Source organism: Mustela putorius, unplaced genomic scaffold (genome assembly GCF_011764305.1).
Source record: "Mustela putorius furo isolate JIRA1106 unplaced genomic scaffold, ASM1176430v1.1 tig00000551_pilon_pilon_pilon, whole genome shotgun sequence".
NCBI lineage: Eukaryota > Metazoa > Chordata > Mammalia > Carnivora > Mustelidae > Mustela > Mustela putorius.
In genome coordinates, this window is record NW_025421412.1 from 2,325,450 (window position 1) to 2,341,972 (window position 16,523).

A 16,523-nucleotide genomic window follows, 5' to 3' on the forward strand; every position below is an offset into this window, starting at 1 on the left:
TTCCCACCGACCCTTCGCCGCGGGGTGGGCGGTGCTCGGGGGCGCGCGGGGCGGCCGGACGCCGGGGGGCGGCGACCCGGCGCGGAGCTCTTCCGTCCTCCAGCGGGGGGTCCCGGCCCGGCGGACGCGAAGGGCGACCGGTGGTTCGAGCGACGGTCGCCCCGCGGGCGGGTCCGGCCTCCCCGCGAGACCCCTGCGGCCTCCCCGCGGCAGGACGTCCGCCGCGAGGGCGGGAGGGCGGTCGTTGCGCTTCGCCTCTCGCGGTCCGCGCGGCTGAACGAGGCTCGTTTCTGGGGCCGCGACTTCGTGGCCGCGCGTCTGCCGGGGAGGCTGGCGCGCTGCGCCCGGCGGCCCCGGGGACCGCGTACGGAGCAGAGACACTGAGAAGATCCCCCTTCCTCCGAGAGCAGATGAGGAACTAAAGTTCCCGAGAAGGACGAGATGGGCCCTTTGGACCCTTGCTGGTACCGACTGGAGAACGAGTGAATTCCAGAATGAAGGGTAGAAGGAACTTCCCGCTCCCCCCACGATCAGGCCGCTTTGAACTAGGTTATCTTTTTAAAAAATCACGATGCTATCTGCATAATGGTTCCTTTCATGTTTGCATGGACTCCACAGACACAGAAGCAAAAGGTTGTCTTACTTCAACAAGAAATAGTCCAGGAGTGCCGACCTGGTGCTCGCGGCCGCTCTCGACCCGGGATGCTACAGTGACTGACCGGGGCGCTTACGTTGTTTAAGACAGTTCACCTTGTGGACTAAAAGGCCAGAAGATACTTTACGTATTAGCTTTACAAAGTTATTAAAATACATGTCGATGACTTCACAGTTTCCTGAACAAGATCAGAACACCAAGAGCTAAAACGTAACTCTGACCATGCAATTTAAATATATTACTAAGGAAAACTGTTTAATTTTGAAGGTACATTGAATTACCTTGGTTGTTTCAGTTCTGCTCTTTGGAGCATATTGCAAAAAGACATACTAATTTTTTTTTTCTGAGCTATATTTCTAGTTTAACAGGTGATACTCAAAGCCATGGGAGTAAAATATAAGAGGTGAACAAAATATTTTATGTTTTGCGGTGCTTAAAAAATTAAAAAAAAAAAGTAAATGCTAACATTCTCTCAAATTTGAAATACCTTATCTACTCTACTTTGAATTTGCAATATTTGGCCTTAAAAGAAAACATATTGCTGAGAACTGCATTTTTTGTTGTCATTAAGGACTAGGAAATGGCATTCTAGATACTTCGGAATCATTAGTTTTATTTTTTTTTATTTTTAAAATTTTTTAAAAGATTTTATTTATCAGAGAGAGAGAAAGAGAGCACAGGCAGACAGAATGGCCAGCAGAGGCAGAGGGAGAAGCAGGCTCCCTGCTGAGCAAGGAGCTGATGTGGGACTCGATCCCAGTACGCTGGGATCATGACCTGAGCCAAAGGCAGCTGCTTAACCACTGAGCCACCCAGGTGTCCCTATTTTTTAAAAGATTTTATTTACTTGACAGACAGTGAGAGAGAGAGAGAACACAAGCAAGGGTAGTGGGAGAGGGAGACACAGGCTTCCCGCTGAGCAGGGCTCCATTCCAGGACTCTGGGATCATGACCTGAGCTCAAGTCAGACACCTAGCGACGGAGCCACCCAGGCGCCCCTGGAATCATTAATTTTAATACACTTCTTTGTTTTGGCCTGGACTGGGGAGGAGTCACTTCAAAGGAACAGCATTTTCTTTGGGGGAGTATATTTGCTAATAAATGTTCCCAGTCATTTTTACTTTACCTTAATATTCAGCCTGCAAAACGAATCATATTTCTCAATTAGCAATAACCGCTCATCAGATAAACCTCACTGGCTACAATACCACCACTGCGTAATGCTAGGAATCATATTTTTAATCACCATTATATAGAGGGTTATGTTTACCATTGGTCTAATGACTTCAGAAAGACTTAAGTGAGTAAAGTAGAATGGCTGCCAAAAAGGGCTGAACACCTTACACAACTGGTTTTCTGAAAACAGAAGATACCATTGTTAATTTAAAAGTCATGAATTTTCTAGGGCCAATTCCAGCATGCCAGCTGTCCAGATTCCTGTGCAGCATTTGGTCTTCCCTCTTACTAAATGTGTTTTCAAAACTTCTAGCCCTTGCCTTAAATTCTGTGTGTTGACACAGATTGCCTTTGGATCATTTGCTTATTTTACTAGCACATCTAGTATCTGGACCAGAGCTTTCTCCACAGCGGAAATTTTCTTCCACATGCACAACAGGTGGATTTCATCACAGATTAATTCAGCAGCTCTATTCTGAATGTAGTGCTGGAACGGTGAGGGAGTGCCAAAGAATTCACAATCTACAGTACTGGGGAGAGAAGTACGTACATTGCACTAGACACAGGAGATACTTCCGACATAACCAAGATCGGGATGCAGACAGGTAGTGACCAAGATCAGGATGCAGACAGGTAGTGACCAAGATCGGGATGCAGACAGGTAGTGACCAAGATCGGGATGCAGACAGGTAGTGACCAAGATCGGGATGCAGACAGGTAGTGACCAAGATCGGGATGCAGACAGGTAGTGAATCCAGTAGAACTTGGAGTAGTCAGGGAGCCTGTACTTAGCACTGATGGAGAATTCTCCTAATTCTGAACAACAGGTTCTGACATTTTAGCTTTATGCGTTAGAACATAGTTTACATTAGACTACAATTTAGCTTGAAACAGAATTGCAGAATTGGACTCCAGGGATTTTGAAAGAAAAAAATAAGAAGTGTTCTAGGAACATACTGGTTTGTCTCTGCTTAAGCACTTTCAATAGTGGGACCAAAACAAGCAAACAAACAAAAAAAAACTGAGGAGCCTCCCTGCGGTTTTGAGGAACGCAAAAATAAAGGGACTCTTCCTTCCTTCCTTCCTCGCTCCCTCCTTCCCAGCCTCCCTACGTAGCTTCCTCGATTCCTTCCTTCTTTCCCTCCTTCAACACGGTTTTGCAAGGTATCAGTAGGGGCACTTTTGTCAAGATAATTTGAAAGAAACTTCAAGTGAATCCGCCTTTAAAAATCCCACTAAAACCGCAATACGGATTGTTTTTGTTCTCAAGAGAGGAGATGATATAGAAGGTTTAACCTTAATGAGTCCCAAGTAGACACTTCGATTACAGGTACTTGATGAATGGGTGGTTTCCTAGCTTTGGTCTTCGCATCCGGAGACAGTGCTCTTGGGGTGCAAGTGAGCCTTGTGCTAAGTGGAGACATGCTGTGCGCGCCTAGGAGGGCAGATGCGCTTGGTTGGTGCTGGAGAGGGAACGTGCTGTGTCAGGGTGCACACGTGCTGCGTGTGGACTGGGGTACAGATGTGCCGCGTTAGGGTGCAGACTCGCTGTGTTGGGGTGCGGACTGCATACCGGAGCACACGTGTACTGTGTTGGGGTGCGGACGTGTATACTGGGGTGCACCTGTGCTGTGTTGGGGTGCAGACTGTACCGGGGTGCACCTGTGCTGTGTTGGGGTGCGGACTGTACCGGGGTGCGCATGTGCTGTGTTGGGGTGCAGACGTGTGTACCAGGGTGCACATGTGCTGTGTTGGGGTGCGGACTGTACCGGGGTGTGCGTGTGCTGTATTGGGGTGCAGACTGCACACCGGGGTACCCATGTGCTGTGTTGGGGTGAGGACTGCATACCGGGGTACCCGTGTGCTGTGTTGGGGTGCGGACGTGTGTACCGGGGTGCATGTGCTGTGTTGGGGTGCGGACATGTGTACCGGGGTGCCCGTGTGCTGTGTTGGGGTGCGGATGTGTGTACCATGGTGCACGTGCTGTGTTGGGGTGCGGACGTGCGTACCGGGGTTCGCGTGTGCTGTGTTGGGGTGCGGACTGTGTACGGGCATGCACGTGTGCTGTGTTGGGTTGCAGATGTGTGTACCGGGATGCATGTGCTGTGTTGGGGTGTGGACTGTGTACCGGGGTGTGCGTGTGCTGTGTTGGGGTGCGAACTGCGTACTGGGGTGCCCGTGTGCTGTGTTGGGGTGCAGACTGTGTACCGGGGTGCGCGTGTGCTGTGTTGGGGTGCGGACGTGCATACTGGTGTGCCCGTGTGCTCTGTTGGGGTGTGGACGTGCATACCGGGGTGCCCGTGTGCTGTGTTGGGGTGTGGACTGCGTACCGGGGTGCGTGTGTGCTGTGTTGGGGCACGGACGTGCTGACCCGGGTACACGTGCTGTGTTGGGGTGCGGACGTGCGTACCGGGGTGCCCGTGTGCTGTTGGGGTGCAGACTTGCGTACCGGGGTGCCCGTGTGCTGTGTTGGGGTGCGGACTGTGTACTGGCATGCGCGTGTGCTGTGTTGGGGTGCAGATGTGTGTACCGGGGTGCACTGCTGTGTTGGGGTGCGGACTGTGTACCGGGGTGCGTGTGTGCTCTGTTGGGGTGCAGACGTGCAGACCGGGGTTTGCGTGTGCTGTGTTGGGGTGCGGACGTGCGTACTGGTGTGCCCGTGTGCTGTGTTGGGGTGTGGACTGCGTACCGGGGTGCCCGTGTGCTGTGTTGGGGTGCAGACGTGTGTACTGGGTCACGTGCTGTGTTGGGGTGCGGATGTGCGTACCAGGGTGCGCGTGTGCTGTGTTGGGGTGCGGACTGTGTACGGGCGTGCGCGTGTGCTGTGTTGGGGCGCAGATGTGTGTACAGGGGTGCCCGTGTGCTGTGTTGGGGTGCGGACTGTGTACCGGGGTGCGCGTGTGCTGTGCTGGGGCGCGGACGTGTGTACCAGGGTGCGCGTGTGCTGGTTTGGGGTGCGGACGTGTGTAGCGGGGTGCGCGTGTGCTGTGCTGGGGTGCGGACGTGTGTACCGGGGTGCGCGTGTGCTGTGTTGGGGTGCGGACGTGTATATCGGGGTGTGCGTGTGCTGTGCTGGGGTGCGGACTGCGTACAGGGGTGCGCGTGTGCTGTGTTGGGTGCGGACGGTACCGGGGTGCACGTGCTGTGTTGGGGTGCGGACTGCGTACCGGGGTGCGCGTGTGCTGTGTTGGGGTGCGGACTGCGTACCGGGGTGGGTGTGTGTGGTGCTGTGTACCGGGGTGCACTTGTGCTGTGTGGGTGCGGGACGGTACCAGGGTGCGCGTGTGCTGTGTTGGGGTGCGGACTGCGTACCGGTGTGCACGTGTGCTGTGTTGGGGTGCGGACTCTACCGGGGTGCACTTGTGCTGTGTTGGGTGCGGACGTGTGTACCGGGGTGCGCGTGTGCTGTGTTGGGTGTGGACTGCGTACCGGGGTGCACGTGTGCTGTGTTGGGTGCGGACTCTACCGGGGTGCACTTGTGCTGTGTTGGGGTGCGGACTGCGTACCGGCGTGCGCGTGTGCTGTGTTGGGGTGCGGACTGCGTCTCGGGGTGCGCGTGTGCTGTGTTGGGGTGCGGACTGCGTACCGGCGTGCGCGTGTGCTGTGTTGGGGTGCGGACGCGTACCGGGGTGCGCGTGTGCTGTGTTGGATGCGGACGGTACCGGGGTGCGCGTGTGCTGTTGGGGTGCGGACTGCGTACCGGGGTGCGCGTGTGCTGTGTTGGGGTGCGGACTGCGTACCGGGGTGTGCGTGTGCTGTGTTGGGTGCGGACGGTACCAGGGTGCGCGTGTGCTGTGTTGGGTGCGGACGGTACCGGGGTGCGCGTGTGCTGTGTTGGGGTGCGGACTGCGTACCGGGGTGCGCGTGTGCTGTGTTGGGGTGCGGACGGTACCGGGGTGCGCGTGTGCTGTGTTGGGGTGCGGACGGTACCGGGGTGCGCGTGTGCTGTGTTGGGGTGCGGACTGCGTACCGGGGTGCGCGTGTGCTGTGTTGGGGTGCGGACGGTACCGGGGTGCGCGTGTGCTGTGTTGGGTGCGGACGGTACCGGGGTGCGCGTGTGCTGTGTTGGGGTGCGGACGGTACCGGGGTGCGCGTGTGCTGTGTTGGGTGCGGACGGTACCGGGGTGCGCGTGTGCTGTGTTGGGGTGCGGACGGTACCGGGGTGCGCGTGTGCTGTGTTGGGTGCGGACGGTACCGGGGTGCGCGTGTGCTGTGTTGGGTGCGGACGGTACCGGGGTGCGCGTGTGCTGTGTTGGGGTGCGGACGGTACCGGGGTGCGCGTGTGCTGTGTTGGGTGCGGACGGTACCGGGGTGCGCGTGCGCTGTGCTGGGGCGCACAAGTGCCCTGTGGGTGCGCGGGGGTGAGACGCGCTCCCCGAGCAGGCGAGGAACCGGTGGGGGTGCCCGCACGGTGAGCCCCGGCGGCGGTGGGAACCCGCCCGGACTCGCCCGCGTCAGCTCACACCCCCACGACGTCCGAGGACCAGAAGGCCCCGTCCTCGCGGAGAGGAGCACCTCCCTCTACCGCCCAGGGCGCCCCGCCCCGGCCGCGCAGCACTCTCCCCGGCCCCCAGGGCCGCAGCCGAGCGGGCGCCCGGCCGGCTGGAGGAGGTACAGCCGCCGCTTCGCGACCGCCTCTTCCGAGGTTGGAGGGACGAGGTCCGTCATCTTCCGGAACGGGGGACCCGACCGGATCCTCTTCCGGGATGGGCGTGGCGTAACCGGATCCTCTTCCGGGTTGGGCGGGGCCTGGGCGTCCGCGCTTCTGAGATGGACAGATCCTAGGAGGCCCTTTCCGGGTTGGGCGGGGCGTTGTCTGGAACTTGCCGGGAGTGGGCGGATCTGGCTGTCCTCTTCCGGGTGGGGGGCGGGTCCAGGACGAGCCCCGCCCGGAGTGGGCGTGGCGAGCCTCCGTGCCTGCTCGCGGGCGGGCCATGCTGCGGACGCGCGGGGCGGGTGTAGGCCCCCAGCTCCTGCGGGCCGCGTGGGGCCGGGCGGCCGGGCAGGGGCCGGCGCGGGAGGCGTCGGGGGCACGCGGGCAGGGCTGGCTGCAGCCGGCGGGCCACGACACGGGCGTCAAGGTGTACAACAGCCTCACCCGGAGGAAAGACCCCTTGATCGTGAGCAGCGCGGACGCCGCCTCCTGGTAGCCGCCCGGGATTGAGGGAGCGGGTGCAGGGACGTGGGGCCGGGGGTGTGCACCGGGCGTTTTCGGGGGCGGTAGCGCTGCGCTGAAAGGGTCTCAGGTGGGGGGCACTTAGGAAGTACAGAACCCGCGGACGCACAGGCGGAGATGCTGCCCGGGTACGGGGCAGGCTTGGCTACGGACTCCCCAGAAGTGGCCGCTGGACGACTTTTTTAAGGTCACGGTTATATGATCACCCTAACCGAGAATGTGCTGTCCCTTCTTGCAAATGTGTTCACGTGGTGGACGTAACCTTGTTCCTAGGTACAGCTGTGGGCCGACGGTCTACGATCACGCACACCTGGGCCATGCGTGGTGAGTTCCGAATTTGACTTTTCACACTTCAAGGGAGGCAGGTTTTGGAAAGAAGGAGCCTCTGTAGGTTTTTTCAATCTCCCAAGGGGCAACTTAAGAATACTGGATCACTCACCACATTCCCGTGTTGTGAGAGGCCCGTTGTCCTATTTGGTTTTCCTCGTGGACTCGAAGCACGTCCGCCCGTTTCGCAGGGGGCGTGAGAAGCGGTGATAAATGGCCTGTTCTGGAGTTCGTGCTTCTTGGTGGGCATAGTGGCATGAGGTCAGGAGCCGGTGAGAAGTTCTTTCTGGCACCTGTTACACGTTTTCTTTCCAACCTAAGACAAGCCCTTTTATTCCTCTGAGTCCTGGTTTTCATCTGAGACGGGTTGATAAATAGTATCCATCTGTTTGAATCGTCACAATTTTAGGAAGAAACGCGGTAAAGTGCGGTTACACAGTCCCTGAGGCGCACTGTGGTGGGGGCTGAGCGGTTGCTGGGGACGAATAACTCGCCCGAAGCCACACGTTCGGGGACCAGCAGAGCCCGGTGTGTCCCGTCTCCCGCTGCTTGCTTTCTCAACTGGGTCATCATCCGCTGCACTGCCTCCCATCTTTGTCAGAATGACACTTTTCCTAGTATTTTGTGTGTTCTCTCGTTCATTTCTTAAACTCGTTATGTTTCAGATTAGACTAAAAGTCAAAAGCTACCTTAGCCCATTCCCCTTACAAAACCCTGCATCATCTAGGAAGGCTGGCATGTTCTTTGTGTTTTGTTAAAACAGAATCAGTGGCCAACTTACCACTAACTTTAAAAAGGATATTTTGACCTCTTTACTGAAGCGTAAAATATGTTGGGGAGGGATTGCAAAGACAGAAAGAAATCGCAGTCTTTTATAGAGCCAAGTGGGTACAGTCTGTGAGGACAGGTGAGGTTGGTTTGCTGCGAGCAGTCAGGTGGACGTCAGGCCCGTCCCCTTTCTGGAGATGGAGCAGTCCCTTGTTGGCGTCATTCCAAAGGGATGGCTCTCAGGTCCTTGAGACTTTCCAGAGTTGTGGGATTCCGGAGAGGCTTCCTTGGCCGTTAAAACCATTTACATGTATTTTAAGACTGACGATTTGCTGAAGGAAGGGGCAGTTGAGGGAAGTCAGCTTCCTTATTTTCAGCTTCTTTTCGGCCACTGGTTCTCATCGGTATCTGCCCTCGCGAGTACAGATGTTAAGGGAACTTGCATTTGAATGAATGTTCCCAGGTCATAGGCAGAGATGCCTTGGCATCACCCCACCAGCCGGAGTGTCCCCTTCGTCACTGTCGCTCCCGCCCCCTCAAGGGTAACCGGTTTCCTCTCTGGAAGGCGGACTGTGCGATAGAGCCCATTCCTCAGGAGTCGTTCAGGACACTCCCTGCGTGGTGGGAAACCCGAGAACCTCAAGATCCAGAAGAAGCCGTGTGCTTATAGGGGCAGGGAAGCTTATGCACGGCTCCGCTGCTCCTCAGGTAAAGTCCAAATCCTCAGGACATCTCTCCGGTTCTGGAAATCTGACCTGACGTACTGTCCAGGTTCATGGCTCCCCACCTGCCTCCCCAGGTACCACACGGGCCTCTATTTTAAAAAGACAGGTAGTTGGGGCGCCCGGCTGGCTCGGTAGAGCATGCAGTTCAACCTGAGGGTCATGAGTTCAAGCCCCACCCTGGGCCCAGAGCTTACTTTGGCAGGAAAAAAAAAAAGACATAGACTTAACGGACACAGTACTTGCTCTGTTCTAAATGCTTTACAAACACCAGCCAGTGTGGTTCTCCTAAGGACACCGGGTGGTGGTGCTGTTCTCCCGCAGGGGACCCTGCCGGCCAGGGGCTGACCTAGTAGTGCACGGGTACACCACTCCTGGGGTCGGGGGGGTGGGGGAGGGTGGCAAATGCAGGGCATGGTGGTGACCGTGGTGACCACAGCTCCTGCCTGTACGAGTTGGTGCTGCACAGGCACTGGGATGGTGTTCAGCAACCCCTTGGCATCATGGGATTCTGCCCAATTTATAAACAAGCAGGTTGAGGCTTCAAATGATCCAATATCGTGGCAAGGAGCTTCCAGCCTTGCTTGGTCACTGGAGCTGTGTTTAGGGAGGGGCAGTATGGGCTGCAGACAGGATACAGTGACAGGGCCCGTGTTTGAGTTACAGAGGCTGTTGGGTGACAGATGAGCACGAGATTTGCCGACCCTGAGTTTTAGGGTTGCTTTTATGGGAAACCAGACTCTGGACATTTTATTTTACTTTGATTTGATTCTTTGTTTTTTTGGACATTTTAAAGATTTTATTTATTTGAGAGAGAGCATGCGCAAGTAAGGGGCAGGGGTAGAGAGGGAGGGAGAAGCAGACCCCCCACTGAGCAGGGAGCCTGAATGCAGGCTCGATCCCAGGACCCCAGGATCATGACCTGAACTGAGGGCAGACGCTGCAGCGACTGAGACCCCTGGGTGCCCCCAGCTGGTGTGTCAGTATCCCACAACAGTGCACACGTTTCTCGGGAGAACAGCTTTAACGGTGTCACCTTGTGCTGTTCCTCCGTGTTGAGATCGAGAAGCGCTGCGGTCACCAGCGCATGAGCAAGGACAGTGGCAGCTCCCGCGTGAGTTGTTCTACGCGGAAATGCTGTAGACTCCCTTGGCGGCCGGCCTGGAGCGTGCGCACCGTGCTGACGCCGAGGCCCTGCCTGCGTTGATCTGGGCCCTGCGTGGCCGGCCAGCGGAGGGCTTTGCCTCCTCCTAGCTGTGCGGGACCCTGAGCTCCGTCGCCCGCCTGAAGTCTGGGGCGGTCTGTTAAAACACAAGGCGTTGCTTTTCCGAGATGGCACTGGTGACTTTGCGCTCTAAAGACGCGCGGACGTTTCTTCTCTTGCAGCTCGTACGTCAGATTTGATATCATCCGCAGGATCCTCACCAGGGTTTTTGGTTGCAACATCGTCATGGTGATGGGAATCACGGATGTGGACGATAAAATAATCCGCAGGGCGGCCGAGGTAAGCGCGGAGGATGTGATTGTCCTGTCTGGATGGGGGCGTGTGCCCACCGCCCGGTGACAGCCCTCCGGCTGCTCCGCCAGTGGGTCCTGCTTCTCTCGGGCCCCCTGTGGCTCGGCGAGGGCACGCTGACAGCTGAGCGGGGCCTCTCTGCCCTGGTGAAGGGCCCCACAGCCTCCGACGCCCCGTCTCCTGCTTGAGCCTCATCCCTCCCCCAGTCCGGCGGCTCCAGGCGTCCTGCGCGCAGGGACGGGGAGGGCCGCTTCGGGCCGGGGAAACTAGCTCGTGGGGGTCCCGCTTTCGCCTCTGTTTGCGCCGGAGCCCTTCTCTTGTAACCCATGCTTCATTTAGGGGAAGCTTTGCGGGGAAGGTTTGAACTGAGGGGTTAAGTTAAATATACATAAATTTTTAAGTCTACTTTCTGGTTTTTATAATTAGCAACTTTAACAATTGTCTCTGAAGATCTGCACATGATTGTTAAATGATCCAATCTATGCAAAAAACTACACCAAGTGCTTTATGTTCCTGTTATTTTAGAGGATGTATGTACTAAAAACTCCATGTACTATTTTTATTTTTTAGGAAACCAGTTTGTACTTCATAATGTTTTATAGTCAGCTTTTTTAACTGAGCGTATTTTGAGTATTTTTTTTTCATGTTCTTAAATATTCTTGAACATTTTTAAACAGCTGTATAGCATTTCATCACACAGAGATGCCCTAATTTACTGTTCTTATTTTCGGACTCCTGTTTTCGGACTCTTGAGTTACTTCCATATTCTGCTTTCTCTCAGATTTATCTTCTAGAATCCATGTGTGACTATTTCCTACCAATGTGCCCCCCCTTTTAAAAAAATTTTTATTTGTTTAAGTAATCTCTGCATGCAAGCTGGGGCTCGAACTCACAACCCTGAGATCAAGCATCACACGCTCCCGGACTGAGCCAGCCAGGCGCCCCCTAATTTGCCTTTTTAACAGCAAGAGCGCATTCACCATGGAGCTGCTCAGCAGTTCCCCGTGGTTGCCTGTGTTGTTTACAGCTGTTAGAAATAGGGCTACTGTGAAGATCTTTATTTTTTCATTCTGTCTTGTTTCAATGAATATTTTTCCTAAAGTGGAGTTACTGGTTCAAGGAGGAATGGTTTATTTCATAAGGTTTTTATTTATTTATTTATTTATTTATTTATTTGAGAGAAAGAGAGAGAGGGACCATGAGAGGGGAGAGGTCAGAGGGAGAAGCAGACTCCCCGCCCAGCAGGGAGCCTGATGTGGGACTCCATCCTGAGACTCCAGGATCATGACCTGAGCCGAAGGCAGTTGCTTAACCAACTGAGCCACCCAGGTGCCCCCATAAGGTTTTTCTTCTTGGAGTCAGGTGGTTTAGAAAGTGTTTGCTGCGGCACTAGACCCGGTAGGGTTTCCCAGGTCTGTCTTATCCAAACAGCTGAGCCACTGCATCTGCTCCCTTACAGAAGACTCAGTTTCCATTCCTAGTACTGCCCCTGAGCACGCGTGGAACCGTCCGGGGTCAGGCCTGTGCCTGACTTTGGTGCCAAGAAAGGAGAGGAAGACCGGCCCTGGCCTCATGGGCCTTGTGTCCGGGGAGGCAGATGCGCCCACCGAGAGATGCTCTGTGTGCGACATAGTTCATTTTGTAAGCCCAGCGAGGCCGTGCGAGGCGGACCGTCACACCTCCGTGGAATGTAGAAGTGACCCCGAAGGAGGTTGGCCCAGAGTTAGCTGAGCAGAGGCTGGGTGGTGTGGAGGGAAGCCGTCTGGGCTGAGGGGCTGCGTGAGGGCCTGTGAGGAAACCCTGTGTCCTGCTGCCCTGGGCCATGGGGACCTGGCAGGTGAGGCTGCAGAGGTGGAGCGGCTGGCCCTGGACGACCTACTGGGGACTCGCACTTTGTCCTATACACTCTTGGGGCGCTCTAGCCGGGCTCAGCTCTGTCCAGTGGAGACCGCTCGGGTTGGGGAGGACACAGCCGGAGATGGGGCCCAGGGCCGGGGTTGGTGGGCGCTCTGCCTCGGAGAGAGAACTAGTGTGAGGTACATAAGGAAACACTGACTTGGACGCAGAAGTCTGGAGCTTGGTCAGCTCAGGGCCCTGGTATCATAGGGCTGTGTTTGGACTTTGCCCAGTTCTTGACACAGAGCGCCTAAAGCCCACAGAATCTAGAGAGGGTGGCTTCTGCGTGCTGATGAGATCATGGCGGGGCCCCTGGTGAGCTTCAGGATGGGGGCTGGGGTCCCAGAGACCCAGCCCCTGCGAGAGCCGGGAACTTCCACCTTCACCCCGGCATTGAGCTGACTGCTGGTGAGCAGGGGTTTGTAATCTCCAAGTAATGAAGCCTCCGTAAACACCCCCAAGACGGGGGTGCTCAGTGCTTCTGGCTGGTGAACACACGTGGGTGCTGGGAGCGTCTGGGAGCCTGGGAGCTCTACCCCTCGCCCTGTGCATCCCCTGAGTCGTGTCTTTTATCATAAACTTGGGGTGTAAGGGGACTGCTTTCCTGAGTTCTGTGACTCGGATCAGGCCCCCAAACTCAGACTCCGTGGCAGGCATTTGAGTGGCCAGAGGACCCCATGGCAGCTGGTGTCTGGAGGAGGCAGTCCCATGGGGTCTGCACTGACTCGGGGGGCTCGTGGGCAGAACAGCGTTCAGTCGGGGACGTGGCCAGAGTCGGAAGTGGCACCGCAGGTTTGGCATCAGAAGACGCCGCAGTCCTCAGTCCTCACCCTCAGCGGGGAACCGAGACCACGCACCTGGGTCCCTGCACCTGATGCATCGGGCTCCGCTGTGCATCTTCCAACCCCAGGTGGCCGTGGGAGCTGCAAGGCCTGCTGGGAGGCTGGGGGCGTGGCTGGCGGGCAAGGAAAGTGGGCGGACTGAGGGCCGGGTTGGGGTGCAGTGTGCCAAGCGGGTGAGGCTGGGGGGCTGACTTCAGGAAGGGGGGCCAGGGGTAGATGCAGCAGGAATGATGTTCTCACGATGTACAGATGCCGCGAGGAGGCGGTGCTTGTTGCTTTCAAGAGTGGTGTCGTGCGCAGCCCGCGAGCAGGCTGGTGGGGTGGCTGGAGGAGTCTGCGGTGAGAGGTTTAATTTTGACACCCAAAGATTTCTCTGCTCCTCACATGGCAGGACGCTAGCCAGAGAGTAGTTGTTCTCCAAATATCTCTTAAAGAAGATACAGTGCGCACCTGAAACATGGTTACGAAGCATCTCTTTGCTTTTAAGTATCCAGCAAAAAGGCTATTTTTTATCTAATGCAGACTTTTTAAGCCATGGCCATACTCTTCATGCCAACTGTCCAGCACTTGCTTTTACACTATTTTAAATCATAAATATTATACTTTTGTGAATCACTCCCTTGACTTCACGGCTTGGCTCAGAGTTACAGTTTGTCAGGAATAAACATTTCTGGGGCGAGCACTACAAGGGGAATGGTGCACGCCCATCACTGCATTTTGTAGGAAAAGTTGGGAAGAACGTGTCAGAGAGATTCCGGCCGGAGGCATTTGCTCTGTGCAGCTGAGCTCCAAGGGCCCGGCTGGCGGGACCCTTGCCGTGGGAGAGGCCACTTGCAATGGCCTGCAATGGCCTGCGATGGTCACGGCGAGCTGGACAGTGACCTGAGATCTGAGACCAAGACCGCACGTCTGCACCTGCCTTGTGCAGCTTTGTTCTCTGAGTAGTGATAGCCGCGCTGTCCCGATACCTGGTGTGACCAGCTCCCGAAAGAGTAAATTGAAAGGCTTTCATTTTAGAGGACGATTCCGTCCTCCGTGCAAGGCCAGCGGTACCCGGGTACCCCACTTCGATTCACTGCCCCTCAGTGTTTCCAGACCGTGGCCGCCGGGCTCGTGCGTGTGGGCTGGAGAAGCCACAGGTGGAACCGGCTGGTGTGTTGGGGCACGTGGTACCCGATAGGTCATTTAGAGGAGTGTGTGCGTGTTCGTGGTGGTCCCCCTTTTAGAACAAGAGACATGGACTCTAGAGTTCGTGTGGGGCCAGGAAAAGTCTGTAAAACAGTATTGGGGCAGCTGGGGGGCTCAGTCAGTGAAGCATCTGCCTTTGGCTCAGGTCATGATGCCAGGGTCCTGGGATCGAGTCCCATGTTGGGCTCCCGGCTCAGTGGGGAGTCTGCTTCTCCCTTGGCTCCTCCCCAGCTTGTGTTCTCTCTGTCAAATAAATAAATAAAATCTTTTTTAAAAAATTTTATTTATTTATTTGACAGAGAGAAATCACAAGTAGATGGAGAGGCAGGCAGAGAGAGAGAGGGAAGCAGGCTCCCTGCTGAGCAGAGAGCCCGATGCGGGACTCGATCCCAGGACCCTGAGATCACGACCTGAGCCAAAGGCAGCGGCCTAACCCACTGAGCCACCCAGGCGTCCCTAAATAAATAAAATTTTTAAAAAAGATTTTATTTATTTATTTGACAGAGAGAGAGTACAAGTAGTCAGAGTGGCAGACAGAGGGAGAGGGAGAAGCAGGCTTCCCGCCGAGCAGGGAGCCCAATGTGGAGCTTGATCCCAGGACCCTGGGATCATGACCTGAGCCAAAGGCAGCCGCTCAAATGACTGAGCCACCCAGGCACCCTAATAAATAAAATCTTTTAAAAAATATGTAGAAATGATATTTTCTACATGACAGAAAATAGCCATGAAAACTGGGATCATAACTGAAAGTAACAGCAGAGATAAAAGGCTGATTTCTTTCATGTAAAAATACTTCCTCCAAACCAACAGGAGGAGCTCCACAGGTCAGTGGAGAAACGGGTGCGGTGATCCTGGACTGTTCCATAGAAATGGTTCCTCGGCACGTGAGATGTTCAGGCTCTTCAGAAGAGAGAAGCACACGTTAAACTTACAGTGAGAAAGTGTTAGTGGTCCCGTTGCCGACGTCCAGAAGTGGGGCCCCCCGTGCGGTCAGGGGCTCCGTCAGGGTCAGACCTGCGTGACCTCCGTGGGGGGCAGGTCGCCAGCCAGGATGCGTGCACCTGTGCTCCGACCGGCAGTCTGGCGTCTGCATCCGGAGCTCAGAGAGGGACCTGCACGTGTGTCACGGCAGGAGAGAGTGTGAGCGGCTCCCGGTCCCCCGGCAGGCGGGCAGCAGGATGGTGGTGGACTCGGAGGGAGGGAGCCGCGTGCAGGCCGTGTGTGCGGGGCTCAGGTGCAGCAGGGGGTGCAGACCCGTGGGTCCGGGAGCCGGGTGATGGCCGCTAGCCAGCGTCGTCCGCGCACACGGCTGTCCTTCCCAGATGCACATGACCCTTGTCGCAGTCTTTCGGGGCGGAAGGGGGGTCCTCTCTGTGTTGCAAAGAAAGCCGAAGACGCAGAGGTTCATGGCCTTGCTAACGGCCACACGGCTGAGAAGTCCCATTTTGTTCACCAGATTTATTTATTCAGTAAATGTCTGGTGGTCACGGTTTCTAGGATGATTGCCCTTCGGGGGCCCCAGGCGGGAAGGAACACAGCTGTGGGGTGACGGGGCTGGAGGTGGCCTCTCACTTGTGAAGGTCGTGCTGCCGTGGAGCCGAGCCCTGGTTCTGGGGCAGGGGTGGGGGCCGGGAGGAGCTTGGGTCCAGGTCCCTTCACAGGCTCCATGGGGTCCTATACCTGTCGTGCTTTTGGTTTTGGAGCACTTTTTTTTTTTTTTTTGCTGAAAAATAAAAAATGCTTTGGGGAGCCTGTTTTTCTGGGCCAGTGCCCTCTGAAAGCCTGGGGCTGCCAGAGTGTGCCCCCAAATGCCCTGGGCTCAGAATGTGATGTCTGTGTCCTGGGGCTACCTGTGCCCCTGCACCCTGCCCGGCCACTGCACCCCCCGCCACCTGCCCACTGTCTGCACCTGCTCTGCTGCTTTCCAGGCCCTTCTCAGAGAGCTCCTCGCTGTTGCATTTGACGGGTTTCCTTGCCGCCTGAGGGTAAGATAGGAACCCCAGGTTCTGGTCATGGCATGGACTACATTGAGCTTGCCCCGCCCTAGAAAAGCGGAAGCTTTTTTGTGTGTTTTGGGGTGTTGTTTTGAATTATGTAACAGAAATCGTGACATTGTTGATTTTTCTTCTCTCTAACCAGAAAGCGGGGTCGGTCAGCCTCTGCATCTAGCTGAGTTACTAGAATGGGTTTGGGAGCTAAAACGAGAGGCCCCCTTTGGGAGTCCGGCCATGGGGGGGCCCGACCTGCTGACCGGCTC

General features: G+C 55.9%; 2 protein-coding genes and 1 pseudogene across 9 annotated transcripts in view; 2 read left to right on the forward strand and 1 right to left on the reverse strand.

Annotated features, from left to right (window-relative positions):
* Positions 1-1,593: 1,593 nt before the first annotated feature.
* On the forward strand, positions 1,594-5,045 carry LOC123392400 (keratin-associated protein 10-4-like; the record flags this gene model as incomplete). Its single annotated transcript, XM_045081400.1, has 1 exon — positions 1,594-5,045. A coding segment is annotated over exon 1 (1,767 nt), but the record flags the coding sequence as incomplete, so codon positions are not given.
* LOC123392410 lies at positions 1,725-1,880 on the reverse strand (annotated as a pseudogene).
* Positions 5,046-5,465: 420 nt separating the features above from the next.
* The window catches only part of CARS2 (cysteinyl-tRNA synthetase 2, mitochondrial), a 38,626-nt gene continuing 27,568 nt past the window's right edge, over positions 5,466-16,523 (forward strand). For 4 of the 8 annotated variants that reach the window (XM_045081308.1, XM_045081309.1, XM_045081312.1 and 1 more), the window contains exons 1-3: positions 5,466-6,490; positions 7,281-7,331; positions 10,211-10,328. In XM_045081308.1, the coding sequence (XP_044937243.1) occupies positions 5,481-6,490; positions 7,281-7,331; positions 10,211-10,328 (1,179 nt within the window). In that variant the 5' untranslated portion in view covers positions 5,466-5,480. Of the gene's footprint in view, positions 6,491-6,711; positions 6,978-7,280; positions 7,332-8,810; positions 8,902-10,210; positions 10,329-15,089; positions 15,210-16,523 lie in introns of those variants that run through there. The other 4 variants (XM_045081314.1, XM_045081310.1, XM_045081311.1 and 1 more) reach the window with 4 other exon arrangements.